The 17500-nt window shown below is 49.3% G+C and overlaps 1 protein-coding gene across 1 annotated transcript in view; it reads left to right on the top strand.

Annotated features, from left to right (window-relative positions):
- The window catches only part of LOC143293377 (uncharacterized), a 44594-nt gene that overhangs the window by 8788 nt on the left and 18306 nt on the right, over positions 1-17500 (top strand). The window contains exon 2 of the mRNA XM_076604229.1: positions 10971-11209. Coding sequence (XP_076460344.1) covers positions 10971-11209 — 239 coding nt within the window. The remainder of the gene's footprint in view (positions 1-10970; positions 11210-17500) is intronic.

Genomic DNA, 17500 nt, shown 5'->3' with positions numbered 1-17500 from the left:
ACAACCACCACCACACCACAGCCACCACCACAACCACCACCACACCACACCACCACCACCACACCACAACCACACCACAACCACCACCACACCACAACCACCACCACACCACACCACCACCACACCACAACCACCACCACACCACAACCACACCACAACCACCACCACACCACAACCACCACCACACCACCACCACACCACAACCACCACCACACCACAACCACCACCACACCACCACACCACCACACCACCACCACACCACAACCACCACCACACCACAACCACCACCACACCACAACCACCACACCACAACCACCACCACACCACAACCACCACACCACAACCACCACACCACAACCACCACCACACCACAACCACCACCACACCACAACCACCACACCACACCACCACCACACCACACCACACCACCACCACACCACAACCACCACCACACCACAACCACCACCACACCACAACCACCACCACACCACAACCACCACACCACAACCACCACCACACCACAACCACCACCACACCACAACCACCACCACACCACAACCACACCACAACCACCACCACACCACAACCACCACACCACCACCACACCACAACCACCACCACACCACAACCACCACCACACCACAACCACCACCACACCACCACCACACCACAACCACCACCACACCACACCACCACCACACCACAACCACCACCACACCACAACCACCACCACCACACCACACCACCACCACACCACAACCACCACACACCACCACCACACCACAACCACCACCACACCACAACCACCACCACACCACAACCACCACCACACCACAACCACCACCACACCACAACCACCACCACACCACAACCACCACCACACCACACCACCACCACACCACACCACCACCACACCACAACCACCACCACAACCACCACCACACCACAACCACCACCACCACCACACCACACCACCACCACACCACAACCACCACCACACCACAACCACCACCACACCACAACACACCACAACCTACACCACCACCACCACCACTAGCCACCACCACACCACAATCACACCACAACCACCACCACACCACACCACCACCACACCACCAGCACACCACACCACACCACACCACACCCACAGCAACCAGCCACTCACCACAACCAAAGCCACCAGCCACCCACCACACTCACCACAAACAACAACAAACCACCGCCACACCGTCAAACCACACCACAGCCACCACCACAACCACACCACCACACCACAAACCACCACCACACGCACAACCACCACCACAAACCACCAACCACAGCCACAACCACACCACAGCCACCACAACCACCACCACACCACAACCACCACCACACCACACCACCACACCACAACCACCACCACACCACCACCACCACAACCACCACCACACCACAACCACCACCACACCACAACCACCACCACACCACAACCACCACACCACAACCACCACCACACCACAACCACCACCACACCACAGCCACCACACCACAACCACCACCACACCACAACCACCACCACACCACAACCACCACCACACCACAGCCACCACCACAACCACCACCACACCACACCACCACCACACCACACCACCACACCACAACCACCACCACACCACAACCACCACACCACAACCACCACACCACAACCACCACCACACCACACCACCACCACACCACAACCACCACCACACCACAACCACCACACCACAACCACCACACCACAACCACCACCACACCACAACCACCACCACACCACAACCACCACCACACCACCACCACACCACAACCACCACCACACACCACCACCACCACCACACCACAACAACCACCACACCACAACCACCACACCACAACCACCACCACACCACAACCACCACACCACAACAACCACCACACCACAACCACCACACCACAACAACCACCACACCACAACCACCACACCACAACCACCACCACACCACAACCACCACACCACAACCACCACCACTCCAACAACCACCACACCACAACCACCACCACACCACAACCACCACCACACCACCACCACCACACCACAGCCACCACCACACCACAACCACCACCACACCACCACCACCACACCACAACCACCACCACACCACCACCACCACCACACCACCACCACACCACACCACCACCACACCACAACCACCACCACACCACAACCACACCACACCACACCACACCACACCACAACCACCACACCACAACCACCACCACACCACAACCACCACCACACCACAACCACCACCACCACAACCACCACCACACCACAACCACCACACCACAACCACCACCACACCACAACCACCACCACACCACAACCACCACCACAACCACCACCACACCACAACCACCACCACACCACAACCACCACACCACAACCACCACCACACCACAACCACCACCACACCACAACCACCACCACACCACAACCACCACCACACCACAACCACCACACCACAACCACCACCACACCACCACACCACCACCACACCACACCACCACCACCACCACACCACAACCACCACACCACAACCACCACCACACCACAACCACCACACCACAACCACCACACCACAACCACCACACCACAACCACCACCACACCACAACCACCACCACACCACAACCACCACCACACCACAGCCACCACCACACCACAACCACCACACCACAACCACAACCACCACCACACCACAACCACCACCACACCACAACCACCACACCACAACCACCACCACACCACAACCACCACCACACCACAACCACCACCACACCACAACCACCACCACACCACAGCCACCACCACACCACAGCCACCACCACACCACAACCACCACACCACAACCACCACCACACCACAACCACCACCACACCACAACCACCACACCACAACCACCACCACACCACAACCACCACACCACCACCACCACAACCACCACCACAACCACACCACAACCACACCACAACCACCACCACAACCACACCACCACCACCACCACACCACAACCACCACCACACCACCACCACCACCACACCACAGCCACCACCACACCACAACCACCACCACACCACAACCACCACACCACAACCACCACCACACCACAACCACCACACCACCACCACCACAACCACCACCACAACCACACCACAACCACACCACAACCACCACCACAACCACACCACCACCACCACCACACCACAACCACCACCACACCACCACCACCACCACACCACAGCCACCACCACACCACAACCACCACCACACCACCACCACAACCACCACCACACCACCACCACCACCACACCACAACCACCACCACACCACCACCACCACCACACCACAGCCACCACCACACCACAACCACCACACCACACCACCACCACAGCCACCACCACACCACAACCACCACCACACCACCACCACCACACCACAACCACCACCACCACACCACCACCACCACCACACCACAGCCACCACCACACCACCACCACCACCACACCACAACCACCACCACACCACCACCACCACCACACCACAGCCACCACCACACCACCACCACCACCACACCACAACCACACCACAACCACCACCACACCACAACCACCACCACCACACCACAGCCACCACCACACCACCACCACCACCACACCACAACCACACCACAACCACCACCACACCACAACCACCACCACACCACCACCACCACCACAACCACCACCACAACCACCACCACACCACAACCACCACACCACAACCACCACCACAACCACCACCACACCACAGCCACCACACCACAACCACCACCACACCACAACCACCACACCACAACCACCACCACACCACAACCACCACCACACCACCACCACACCACACCACCACCACACCACACCACCACCACACCACAACCACCACACCACAACCACCACCACACCACAACCACCACCACACCACACCACCACCACACCACAACCACCACCACACCACAACCACCACACCACCACCACCACCACACCACAACCACCACCACACCACAACCACCACCACACCACAACCACCACCACACCACAACCACCACCACCAACGCTACAGCCGCTGCTACCCCAGTTTCAGTTTTATTTTCTCAAGGAGGCGTCACTGCTTTCGGACAAATCCATATACGGTACTCCACACCTGCCAGGCAGAAGCCTGACCAGCTACACAACCCAACGCGCTTAGTCAGGCCTTGAGTGCATGCTTATATACTGTGTACCTATCAGAGTGGATTTCTTCAACAGAATTTTGCCAGAGGACAACACTCTTGTTGCCATGGGTTCTTTTTCAGTGCGCCAAGTGCGTGCTGCACACGGGACATCAGTTTATCGTCCCACCCGAATAACTAGACGCTCAGTTCGATTTTCCAGCCAAATTTGGGAGAAAGGGCGAGAGCGGGATTCGAACCCAGATCCTCAAGGACTCTCTGTATCGGCTGATGAGCGTCTTAACCATTCTGCCACCTACATCCTGACCTTAACCCTTCACCTTCCTCTGCACCGCTACCTCCGGGGCTGCTGTCATGCTAGTGGTGATGTTGTTATAACTGTTATAACACGACGTCAGGCTCCACGTGAGCCCGCGATTTCTCGCAGTCCTTTCACTTTTCTCTCGGTGTTATGATCGTCGTTGTGGTCGCCACCATCTTTATCTGTTCTTTTCCTCTACCTCAAAGTGAGAGACGGCGTGGGTTTGTGAGAAATCGTGGACTTTCACTCCATCCCATGTCAAACAGACTGCGTGGCAGTTTATGAGGGCCAGCCGTCGTGGTGAAAGTCCTACACTTGATTTCTCTGTTGAGATAATACAGTTATTATCTGTGTTGGCTGCAAGCGATGAAAATCCCATTCTAACCAAAACTTTCAGTCTTTTGTATTAGTTGAGCTGGTTCTTTGTTCTTTCGTGTGGCAATAAGGTGCTGTATGTATGACCAGGGTGTGTTTATGTTGTGTGGGAGTGTTGGGGGTGGGGTGTTCGTTCTTGCGAACATGTGTGTGTGTGTGTGTGTGTGTGTGTGTGTGTGTGTGTGTGTGTGTGTGTGTGTGTGTGTGTGTGTGTGTGTGTGTGTGTGTGTATGTGTGTCTGTGTCTGTGTGTGTGTGTGTGTGTGTGTGTGTGTGTGTGTGTGTGTGTGTGTGTGTGTGTTGTTGTCTTCAGTTTAACGTCTTTCCACTTGAAGTGATATCAGACGGAATGTGTGTGTGTGTGTGCACGCATGTGTTTGTGTGTCTGGCGGCTGTCCGATTCGCTGTCTTTATTATCAGATGAACGCCGATACTGCCAGTATTTCAAACCCTGTCTGTACAATATCTTATCAACAGCATCATACCGATATCTATTGCTGCTTAATAACAAAATCGCCATTGTCCAAGCTGGAATTGGTTTGTTTGTTTTGGGGGTTTTTGTGTGTTTTTTTCAATCTCCTTTTTCTGATCAGTGGTTACTGTTAGTGTGTAGTCACAGAAAAGACAATGCCGACTTTGTCTCTCTCATTCTGATTGTTTATTCTTTTACACTGACTCATCAAGTCTTATGTTTTAAACCCCCCCTGCACGGACGGAGTACGCACACAGTTACTCATCGTGACACTTGCTCACTAAGCGATTTCCATTGAAAACACTTCATTTCTTTGTTTGCCGCCAGACTTTTTGTTCTGACATGCAACAGGAGGAATCGCCATACGGGAACTGCTGTCTGCACACAACAGGGCAAAAGGCCATCTCCCGTTTGTTTTGTTTTTTTCTTCTCTGTTCTTTCTATGTTTGTTTGTTTTTCCCCCAACAATAAACAGACATGACTCAGTGGAGTCCCACATTTTGCAATCTTTTGACGACATCGCAAGACGTGTGACACGGAGATCCGTCCCCACCCCCCACCCCCACTCGCCAAGACCCCATCCCCACTCCCACCACCCCCACCATCCCACCCCACACCCCCACACACACACCCCAGCCACCTTCTTCATCCCTCTACGCTCCTCCCCGCCCCCCTCCCCATCCCACAGGATCCCCCCCCCCCTCCCCCAGCTCGCTCTCTGACCTCACATTCTCCAGTCCACTGCTTCCTGTGGTTCACGTCTGTCGGATCAAGGTATGACTTGACGGCTTGATATCTGTTCCCGATGGGTCAGTGATCGTTTTGACAGGGGTGAAGTCTTGGCGGGGGTTGAGGGTGGCGTGATTGTATCGGGCTGACTCGGCTGTTTGTGGTCTGCGAAATTTAAAAAAAAAAGAGGTTGGGGGGGGGGGGGGGGGGGCGATGAGGGGGAGGGGGGAGGGGGAAGGAGGGCGTGGGTTCTGGAATCTGCTGTGCCAAGGGGGATTAAGCCTGTGTCACGCTAAGGGGCTTAAGTGCTGCTTCTTCTTCTTGTTCATATTCTTCTTCTTCTTCTTCTTCTTCTTCTTCTTCTTCTTCTTCGTCATCATCATCTTCTTCTTTTTCTTCTTCATCTTCTTCTTCGTCGTCGTCGTCATCATCATCATCATCTTCTTCTTCTTCTCTGGATTCTCTACACCAAAACAGTGGGCAACTCTTGAAGACTGTATGGGCTTTGAGTGTAGTCTGTTCTCACTGTGGGCTACTAATTATGATGAGCGTGTTTTCCTTCCGACAACTTTAATGTTTGATTGGTATTTTTCTGTATAAGACTCGACTATCTTTTGTACATGAATAGTGTTTTTCTTTGCGTATGTTGTTTGTTTCGTTTCTAACAGATGCGTAGGTTTTTCCTGTTTGATTTGGGTGACTTTTTCGACTTCTTTGTCACCTTCAGTACGATATGATGAGATATACGATAAGCTCTATAGTCTGTAAACTCACAGAAAATTGTCTTTTGGTTACAGTGCACGTAATATTGATTATATAATGTACAATTACTGTTAAAACGTGACCATTTCCTGCAATTCGCATCACAGTTACTTAACTAATGACAATCATGTAGAGTAGGTTAGAAAACTGCATATCATTCTAACCGAAAAAGTCGTTTCATGTAATACACACACACACACACACACACACACACACACACACACACACACACACACACACACACACACACACACACACACACACACACACACACAAAGAGAGAGAGAATGAATGAATGAATCTTTTTTTTTTCCAACGATGAAGACATTAGCACTTTGGCCGACTTACACATCTGCCGTTGTTCTAAGAGACACACAAACATATACGCATGTAAATGTTGTTATACTTAATACATGTATAATGTACAAGTATAATACAGCGTCAAACTGAGAGACACAACATCGCTCACATCTGTACGAAACGGAAGCGAGTAACACACACACACACACACACACACACACACACACACACACTAACACTAACACTAACACTAAAACTAACACACACCAAGGGAAAAACAACAACAACAAAACCCTGGCATGAATGCTACACATGAATGATTCAAGTGAAATTAATACAGAAAAGTAATGATCAAATTTAAAACACAGATGTAAGAGACATCAAAGATAGCAAATAAGGCGACGGGTAATAGGGATATGGACAGAAAGGCACATTATGAGAAAGAAAGAGAGAGGGAGAGAGAAAGGGGAGAGACAGACAGACAGAGGGAGAGAGAGAGAGAGATGTAAAGATATGTCAGTGCGAAAAAAAAAAAAGAGTTGGGTGAGGATGGTTCACAATTTGTAATACATGTAAGTATACAGAATCGTAGACATGACCAGACTAGAGTTTGATTTCGTTAGTTTATGTCCACTGTAAGGAGAACACATTCAGAGAGAGAGAGGGGGGGTGGGGGGGGGGGCTCGCACGAAGAACAACAAAGTCCTAGATATCCTCGGAATCGTCATGAGAAATGTGCTCATGACAAGAGTGATCACGACAAGTGTCGTCCCCAGAACGTGACCATGACAAACATGACTGTAACAGCTGACAGGTGTGTCAGGGTTCAGAGACAGCACAGCACAGCGGAAAGGAAGCTGCCTTCTGTGGACGTCTGAAAGCCTGGCACGGTGCAGTCTGATTAATCACTGTGTGATGGAGAGAAAGAAAGAGACACAGAGAGAGGGGGGAGAGAGGGGGGGAGAGAGGGGGGAAGAGAGAGAAAGAGGGAGAGAGAAAGGGAAAGAGAGGGGGAAGAGAGAGGGGGAGAGAGAGAGGGAGAGAGAGAGAAAGGGGGAGAGATAGAGGGAGAGAGAGAGAGAAAGGGAGAGAGAGAGAGGAAGAGAGAAAGAGACAGAGAGAGAGGGAGGGAAGAGAGAAGGGGGGAGAGGGGGAGAGAGAAAGAGAGAGAAAGGAGAGAGCAAGAGAAAGGAGAGAGCAACAGAGAGAGAGAAAGAGAGAGAAAAGGAGAGAGCAAGAGAGAGAGGGGGGTGAACAACACACAGAGAGAAAGAGAGAGAGAGAGAGAAAGGGAGAGAGTGAGAGCGAGAGAGAGGGAGAGAGAGAAGAAAGAAGGGCGGCCAGTAGTTATGTGTTTGGATTTTTGTTTTCCCTGTCATGAAAAAATTCAGACAACACACGCATAGACACACACACAAACACACACACACAAACACACATGAACACACATACACAGCCATACACATATACACGTACCCAAACACACGGATAGATAGATAGATAGGTAGATAGATAGATAGCGCACATATGTATGTATGTATGTATGCATGTATGTATGTATGTATGCATGTATGTTTGTATGTATGTATGTATGTACTACGAGAAAGAGAGTTAATGTCTGTGTGTTCCTTGTGGCTGTCTGTCTGTTTGTGAGGGCGCGCTCAAGCACGCCTCTATGTGTGAGTATGTGTGTGGTAGTGGGTGGTGAGTGTGTGTGGTGGTGGTGGTGGTGGTGGTGTGTGTGTGTGTGTGTGTGTGAAGAAGCTGCGGCCTGCCATGACAACAGAGCACAGCTGACCCAGTGAGGTCCGCTCTGCCCTGTCCACCCGCCTGTCAACGTGAGTCACGTGGAGCGCCTCCATGGAGGTGCAGGTAGCTTGCTGTCGTCTTCCTTGTCGTCGTCCTCATTTTTTGTCCTTCTTAGTCGTCTTCATCATCATCATCATCATCATCATCATCTCCTGCTTCTTCTTCTTCTTCTTCTGCTTCTGTTTCTGCTTTTTCTTTTTCTTCTCCTTCTTCTTCTTCTTCTTCTTCGTTACGTGTATGACCGTTTTTACCTCCGCCATGTGGGCAACCATACTCCGTTTTCGGAGGTATGCATGCCCGGTATGTTTTTATTTCCATCACCCGCCGAACGCTGACATAGGTTACAGGGTCGGTAACGTGCGTATTTGATCTTCTGCGTGCGTATACACACGAAGGGGGTTCAGGCACTAGCAGGTCTGCAAATATGTTGACCTGGGAGATCGGAAAAATCTCCACCCTTTACCCACCACGCGCCGTTACCGGGATTCGAACCCAGACCACTCAGATTGAAAGTCCAACGCTTTAACCACTCGGCTGCTGCGCCCGTCGGTAGTTGCAGCAGAAGCAGCAGAGAGGTCGCAGTTGTAGTATCTTGGCCTCATGTCTTGGAAATTCAGTCATTGTGTTCCTCCAATACTCAAAAAAGGGTTCAATGGTGGACTCGATCTGCGGACGCTGGATTCCAAGACCGTGGCGATTTACCGCTTGGCCACTAGTGGCCGATAGATCACAGCCAAGTTTATAAAAAAGAAATTAATTCTGTTGTGATTACAGCAATCATTACAAAAAAAATCATTGGAGAAAAGAACAAAACGATGACATACGGTGATAATAAAAAGACAAATATGAAATACATCAGGCCAGATTGTCTATTGTTAAAAAACTTCTTTCAAACACACACAAAAATAAAAATAAACAAAAAAGCTTTCCCAGTTTTAATGCGTTTCTTCAAGAAAACAATGTTCAAACCACGCCAGTTGTCGTGTCATCCACTATAACCTGACCAGCCTCAAACTCACGCTCAGGGAGACAGTCAGTCTCCTGTCTCTGTTCACGTCGGCCAAAGTCATTCAGCACAGCCAGCGCGCGGCTTGCATGACAGGGTAAAGGGCGGGAAGGGGGGGCGAGGAGGGGCAGGGGAGGGGCAGGGGAGGGGGAGGGGCAGGGGAGGGGGAGGGGAGGGGGAGGGGAGGGACCCTCACCTCCCAACCCCCACCCCACCCCACCCCTCACTCCCTTACTGCACCCCCCCCCCTCCAGCACCCCTCCCTCCCACACCCCCCCCCCCCTCCCCAGTCCTCCCAAATCGATGTGGGGGTCTTCTGGTCGGGGAGCGGAAGGATCGCAGACGATTCAGATCAAGCAGATTAGCGACTCCTGCAGGCTATAAGACGTGAGGCTCAACGGCCGCTCCGCCTCAGACGGTGCCGCGAGGAGGGACCGACATCACAGGACAGGACGGGACAGGAGACATCTGTACATCCCCAGCACGTCAACCTGAGGACTTTGTGCTTGGCTCCACACTTCTTCGTCTTCTCCTCACCGTCCTTGTTGCTGCAGTTGACAGCACAGTTCTCTTTTGTTGCTGTCGTTGGTGGTTTTTGTTTCTAGAAAACCGACTTCAAAGCAACAAGACTTCGAGGGCAATCTCTTTGGAAATTTTCACACTTCAAAGATTTAACAACGTATACTTGGACTGAAATTTTCACCATTTGTATTGTGCAAGGCAAAGACATTCATTGCTCTGACTTTGACCGCTTTTTGTGTGAAGTTGCACATCTTCTGGCGACAGTATTTTCTTGGCTGCAAATTGCTGTCCACCAGTAAACAAAAATAAACGATCCTGACTCCCCTGAAAAGCTGTGAGTGATAATCAACAGCAAAGAGTAAACTCTTATTTTTCTGGGCGAAGTTTTGAAAAGTCGAATTTACCGTGTCAGGAACGTGAACATTGTGCAGGCAGCACCAAAGAGATTCTGGACACTGGTGGGCTGAAGACCATCATGGAAGCTACAGGCAAGGGGTCCCAGGTGATGAAGATGGTGGTGGGGGTGATGGTGGTGGTGTGGCTGGGGGTAGTGGGGGGCCAGGTGAGGGGGGAGATGGTGGACATGAGGCCCTATTACACCCTCATCCTTCAGAAACACAACGACCTGCGCAAGAACGTCACTCCCTCGGCTTCCGACATGACGGAGATGGTGAGGGCCTGTCTGTCTGTCTGTCTGTGTGGCTGTCTGTGTGACTGTCTGCCTGTGTGACTGTGTGGCTGTCTGTCTGTCTGTGTGACTGTGTGGCTGTCTGTCTGACTGTCTGTCTGTCTGTGTAGCTACCTGTGCTGTATATAATTTTTGTATTAACTTTTTTTAAGGGCGAGGTGGACATGATATATTTTCATCAGATGTTGGTGATAGTGCAATGCTATAATGAACAATAGACACTATACTTAGCATCAGCATAGAATTAAGGACTTACATACTTTAATTATCGTGCGTCAAGCAACACAAGCCTGTATGTCTGTCTGTCTGTCAAAGAATGCCACTGTGTGTGTGTGTGTGTGTGTGTGTGTGTGTGTGTGTGTGTGTGTGTGTGTGTGTGTGCCTCCTCTCTCTCTTTCTTTTTCTGTCTGCGAACCTCCTCTCTCTCCTCTCTTCCTCTCTCTCCCTCCCTCTTCCCCCTCTCCCCTCCCTCTCTCTCTATGTTTCTGTCTGCGATCCTACCCACCACCTCTCTCCCTCTCTCTCTCTCTCTCTCTCTCCCTCTCTCTCTCTCTCCCTCTCTCTCTCTCTCTTTCTGTTCTTTTAGTGTACTTAGGTATGTTTGTAGGTGTAGCCATTTTCAGTCTCACTGAAGTTATGACGTTGAAATAATCATCACAAAAAAGCGAGCATATGAGTCTGCGGACGGGGGTGTGAGGTCTGTTAGACTCCAGAGGATGCCAACACATGAAGGAATGACGTGGCCGCTCAATGGACAATCATAGCATATAAATTACATATTTCACACTACATGCAGACGCATAAAAACTTTAAGACAACAGCCTGTCTTTGTTGTCATTGGCGACGTTTTCAAGGAAATACCTGATTCAAAAGTTTTGGATAGAATCTTACTTCTTGCATCAAATCCGTTTCCAACAATGGCGGATGCACCCCACTGCAGAGAAGAAGAAAAAAGGATGGAGTTCCTTCCCTTGGAAATTGTGACATGCGCGTTCGATGATTTGCTGCTGCCAGAAACAGTCCAGATTTTTTTAGGTGTTTTCTGTTGTTGTTGTTGTTGTTGTTGTTTTTAATCGACGAATCACTGTGTCCGCTCAGAATCAAAGGCCCATGCAGTAAAATATCATACTGATAAAATCAACAGCGTTGTAAGTTTGTTTGTAAGTTGTTGTTGTTGTTGTTGTCCGCTGAAAATGTATAGTATTTTCTTAGTGTGTCACAGCAGATTACTGTGTGTGAATTTTAGGCTGCTCTTCCCTTGCACGAAGTGCATCCTGTATCCAGGACTTCTGTTTATCGTTCCATCCGAAAGACTAGCACCCGGGCTCCACTGCACCCAGGCTCGCACGTGCACATACACATACACTCACCACCCACTACCACACACACTCACCACCCACTACTACACACATACTCACACATAGAGGCGTGCTTGCGCGCGCACTCACAAACAGACACAATGAATACACACAGACATTAACTCTCTTTCTTGTAGTGCATACATACATACATACTTACATACATACATGCGCTATCTATCAATCTATCTATCTATCTATGCGTGTGTTTGGGTACGTGTATGTGTATGTGTATGCATGCGTGTGTGTGTGTGTGTGTGTGTCCATGCGTGTGTCCACTGGTCTAGTGGAGCGGGATCAGAAATCCCGGTTCATATTTCAAAGACCTCCCCTCGCTGTGGAGTTCGAACCAGTGCAACTTCAAACATCTCTCATCTTCTCACTGGTAAACCTGAAAGTAAAGTGAACATGACAATAAAGCAACACGTGCAACGTACATGAGACATGGGTGTTTGTACAGGGCGACGCTGTGGGTCTGTGAGATGCGTAACACGTTTCTTTATGATATACATCAGTGGGATTTCTGGACTGCCTTTCTTTGCCGTTCTTACTGCTGCTATCTTCAGACCGACAGCGTGAAGACAGGCAAATGCTAACAGAAACCTGCGTTTATCGATAGTGTAGAATCGTTCCGGGCTATTCCGGGAACGCTTTAATTGATTCTTTTAACGAAGAAGCCAGTGACTGCTTGGCCAGTACTGTGCGCGATTCGAGATACAGTCCACGGATTATAAACAGAATTTATGTCTGCGGCCACCATCAACTTCCTATGTTTTCTGCTATGCAAGGTCTGTCGCAAACTGTAGCAATGGGAAGCAGCGATTTTCAAGTGGGTGATACAGTAATCATGCAGTACTGAGCTGTACATAATGCGCGTTTTATTAAAATTAAAGTTACGAAACACCCAACTTTATATTTTACTTTTGCTGGCTTTTTATTGTTGTTGTTGTTGTTGTTGTTCCGATGACTTGTTTTGTTTTGGTTTTTTATTGGTATCCCTTGTACTCAGCTCTAGTGAAGAGGGGAGTGGGTGTATTGTAATTGTCAGTTTGATATTGTCCTTTCCTTGCCCACCCACCCTATATATTGTATTGTGATTGTCAGTTTGATATTGTCCTTTCGTTGGCCGCCCACCCTATATATTGTATTGTGATTGTCAGTTTGATATTGTCCTTTCCTTGCCCACCCACCCTATATATTGTATTGTGATTGTCAGTTTGACATTGTCCTTTCCTTGCCCACCCCACCCTTCTTTTCAAGTGTTTGTTCCCCACAAACTTGGGGTAGGCTCTCAAAGCCTGACCAGCACGTTGGGTTTATACGTTGGTCAGGTACCTGCGTTTTATTCATAAAGATGTGATGCAGTGAATATGGGTCAATCAGCACGCTTTGACAACTTCTTGACAGTGCAACGTACCTTAAATCTGTCACTGGGGGTGGTTTCTTACTGGCAGCATTGTTACTGACGTGACACACGTAATGGAAAGGGATACTGGACACGGAGAGAGAATCACTTAGACTTTATTATGAGGATAAATGTTTTTGGTGTCAACGTAGATCATGAAGAGGTGACATATATGTGTGTGTGAGTTTGCCTGTGCTGTGTATGTATATGGGCGTGCATATTTGTCTGTGTGTGTGTGCAAGCGTGAGAGAGAGAGGGGGGGGGGGTTGCATCACATTTATGAATACCGTTTGTCAAGTGGCACGAGGTTGCCATTCATCAAAATCAGGCGGCGTTGGTTGATTCGTTAGCCTTGACACAGGGAGAACAGAGGTGGAGAAAAGGGAAAGAAAGCCAGGATTGTCATTGTCACGAAAACCACCGGTGTGGTGTGCTCACCGACCCGCCACCTAGCGAAGAGGACCAAGAACGGTAATGCATGCCACACCAGTATCGTTTGACAATGGACAACAGGCACAAGTCTTATCACCATCAGGATCGAACTGTTTTGTGCCTGTTTCCTGCTTTCTTCTGCACGGACTGTTGGCACGTGCATTTCCAATCGCTTTCATCTTTTACTGAGAGCAGTAAATACAGGTTATGCTGATCCATCTTCTTCTTCTTCTTTCGTCTGGTGTTTTAAGTCTTTCTCTTTATGGTTCCAAACAAAAGCCTACGCGTACACATTTTTTCATCGTGCAGATTCAGTCATTTTCAGCTGGTCCGTCAGTCGAAGTAAAAAAAAATAAATAAATAAAGTCTATATTCAAAGTCAAAATCTCATTTCATGATGGAACATTGATGAAGCAGTAACTGTTTGTTTTGGGGTGTTGTTGTTGTTGTTGTTTTAATTAAGCCATCTGAAAAAAGGGTGGAAAAATAGAAAGAAAATCTGAAGGAAAAGAAAAGAAATATATGCAAATACAAACAAGGTGTACACCTGCATTTTTCTCTCAAACAAAGAAATACAAACACACATGCTCGTGTGTGTGTGTCTGTGTGTGTGTGTGTAATATTTCGTATTCTTTTTCCAGTACAAAAAGTCATACATATCTTGCTATTCGTCTACATATTTATCTATCTCTCCCTCAGTTGGACCTGAGGTAACATGAGTTACTTTTGCCCGTGATTAAGTGTTGAAAACTCGCGCGCGCGCGCGAGTCCTAAACACATTCTGACGTCTATCATTAGTACAACAACATATTCTCTCTCTCTCTCTCTCTCTCTCTCTCTCTCTCAGTCTCTCTCGCTGTGTGTGTGTGTGTGTCTGTGACTTACAACCGGTAGGAGTGAAACTGGTTGTCATAAGATTAGGGGGACGTAGAAGCCCCCTTTGTTCTTTTTTCCGACAGCATGTTAATGGCTCCATTGGACAAGCTGCCATAGTGTCTTCAGGCTCACCTGCCTTCAGCAATGTTCATCAGTTACTCCTCCTTTGTGGGGCCAACAAAGAGCGCGCGTGCGCAAGGATATACTCAGGCCTATACCTGTGGAGTGGGCGGGAGGGTTGCAAATGTTTGTGAACTTGTACACACGTGCACGTGAATGTTTGTGCAGAAATACGCACGGATGTGCGCACGCTTACGGGTGTTAGGTGTTCGGACCCGAGTGCATGCACGCACGGACACACGCACGGACACATGCGAGTGCGCGCGCGCACACACACACACACACACACACACACACACACACACACACACACTGGATGAAGCGATGAGTTGATGTGTGGATTGGTGTATGGGAGGATGGATGAGCGGATTGACAGATGGATGTTTGTAATGAGCAGTAACTTGAACTGATACAACAATGATCCTTCCGACGGTGGTACGTGTGCCAAGGAAAATGTCATGGAACTTTATTGCTGCAGTCTGTTCAACTCCTGGTGTCTAAACTGTCAGAAGGAAGGGGGGCACAAGCCGAAATGCCCGGAAGCGGCCGATGAGAATTTCGATAATAAATCATATCGACGGAATAAATGATAATGTACAAGTGTTTGTTTTCTTACCACACATCAAGACGAGTTTCTCATGCCTCCTGATGATGATGCCTGTTGATGAGCAAAGCGGTCTGATCCGATCTGAGTGGTATGAAGGAAAAGCATGGTCACTAAGTCAGGGTCAAAGCCATGAAAACATTGCAGTGAATGGTGTCAAGGGTGCTCGCCATTGTCGTATCATTTTGTAAGTCGCCTCAAGGTTCGAAATTGACATGGTGTCATGAAATAAATGTTCATCAGCACATCACCGATCGGTGTAAGATGCCCCCCCCCTCCCCCATCAACCCACTCCCCCCGGGCTTGTTCCCCTCCACATCGACACTAGACTTCCTCCCCAACTCCAAGCTGGGGATGAACAACATACACATCCATGTACACAGATAACGAACTGCGATATACTCTGTACTGTATGATGCAAGAGGTATCCCATCAAGGGATGTAAAGTTACAATCAGTTACGCGAACTAAAACTCGCCTCAGCCAAATGAAGCGAACTTTAAAGAAAGCTACCAACGTTCAGACGAGCTAGACACGAACTGACGCCCAGATAGCCAGCACGCGCACTCAAACCATGGCTCTGATGTGGCGCCCTCACATGGTGTAGAACAATAGCTTTGGTCTTCCTGTTTCAATCCCTCCCCCCCCCCTCCTCCCCACCGCCACTTTCCCATCGTCATCGGGTGTCAACAGAGCTGTCCTTTTCATCCCTGTCCTGCCGTGTAATCAGCAGTCATCTGAGGGGAAAGGGAAGCGTGTTCTGTGCTTGACGCTTCTCGCTGTTCGACAGACATGTACTGCTTTGTTATTACCCCGCCATGTTCACTCTGTCTGCCTCGCTCTTCGGGAGGCAATAACAATGCCGTTTTGTCCTCTGCTCTTTGTTATTATTGGTGTTCGTTGGCTAAGAGTGTACTCTTCTTTTTCTTCGGTAGTTTTTCGGTTGTTGTTTTTTTGTTTGTTTGTTTGTTTTTTCACACAAGCAACTCTGTTTATGTTGACGTAGTTGTGTCTGTGTATGTGTGTTTTCTTATCTGCTAGAGTTGATTGTTATCTGTGGATGATAACGCAGGGTGCTGTTGCAGAATCGTTCAGGCGTTGAACTTCGGACAACCTTTAGCTTTTTCTTAAGCTTTTTTTATGATTCTGGGTAATTCCTTTGTTTTCTTCGGGTTTTGTTGAATAGTAGATGCAGTAGATCTGTGCTGCTGACTGAAGTGATGTATGTATATTTATCAAAACCGAGATACCCAGTCAAAGAATTAGAGAGGACAGAACATCTTCTTCATCCCGGGGGAGGGGGAAGGGGCTCGTTCTTTAGTTTAGCGTCTTTTCACTATCAGTGATATTAGACGAGGGGTGTGGTTGAGAAGGTGTGGAAAGGGATTACACTAGTTCAGTATAGATCTACTTCAACCCATCTGGATGGGCCGTGTTGAAGTCTTGTTTGTTACATTCAACATAGCCACGACTCGCATG

Source organism: Babylonia areolata, chromosome 1 (assembly GCF_041734735.1).
Source record: "Babylonia areolata isolate BAREFJ2019XMU chromosome 1, ASM4173473v1, whole genome shotgun sequence".
NCBI lineage: Eukaryota > Metazoa > Mollusca > Gastropoda > Neogastropoda > Buccinidae > Babylonia > Babylonia areolata.
The sequence above is the reverse complement of the archived record's forward strand: the minus strand, read 5'-3'. Positions and strand labels throughout refer to the sequence as shown.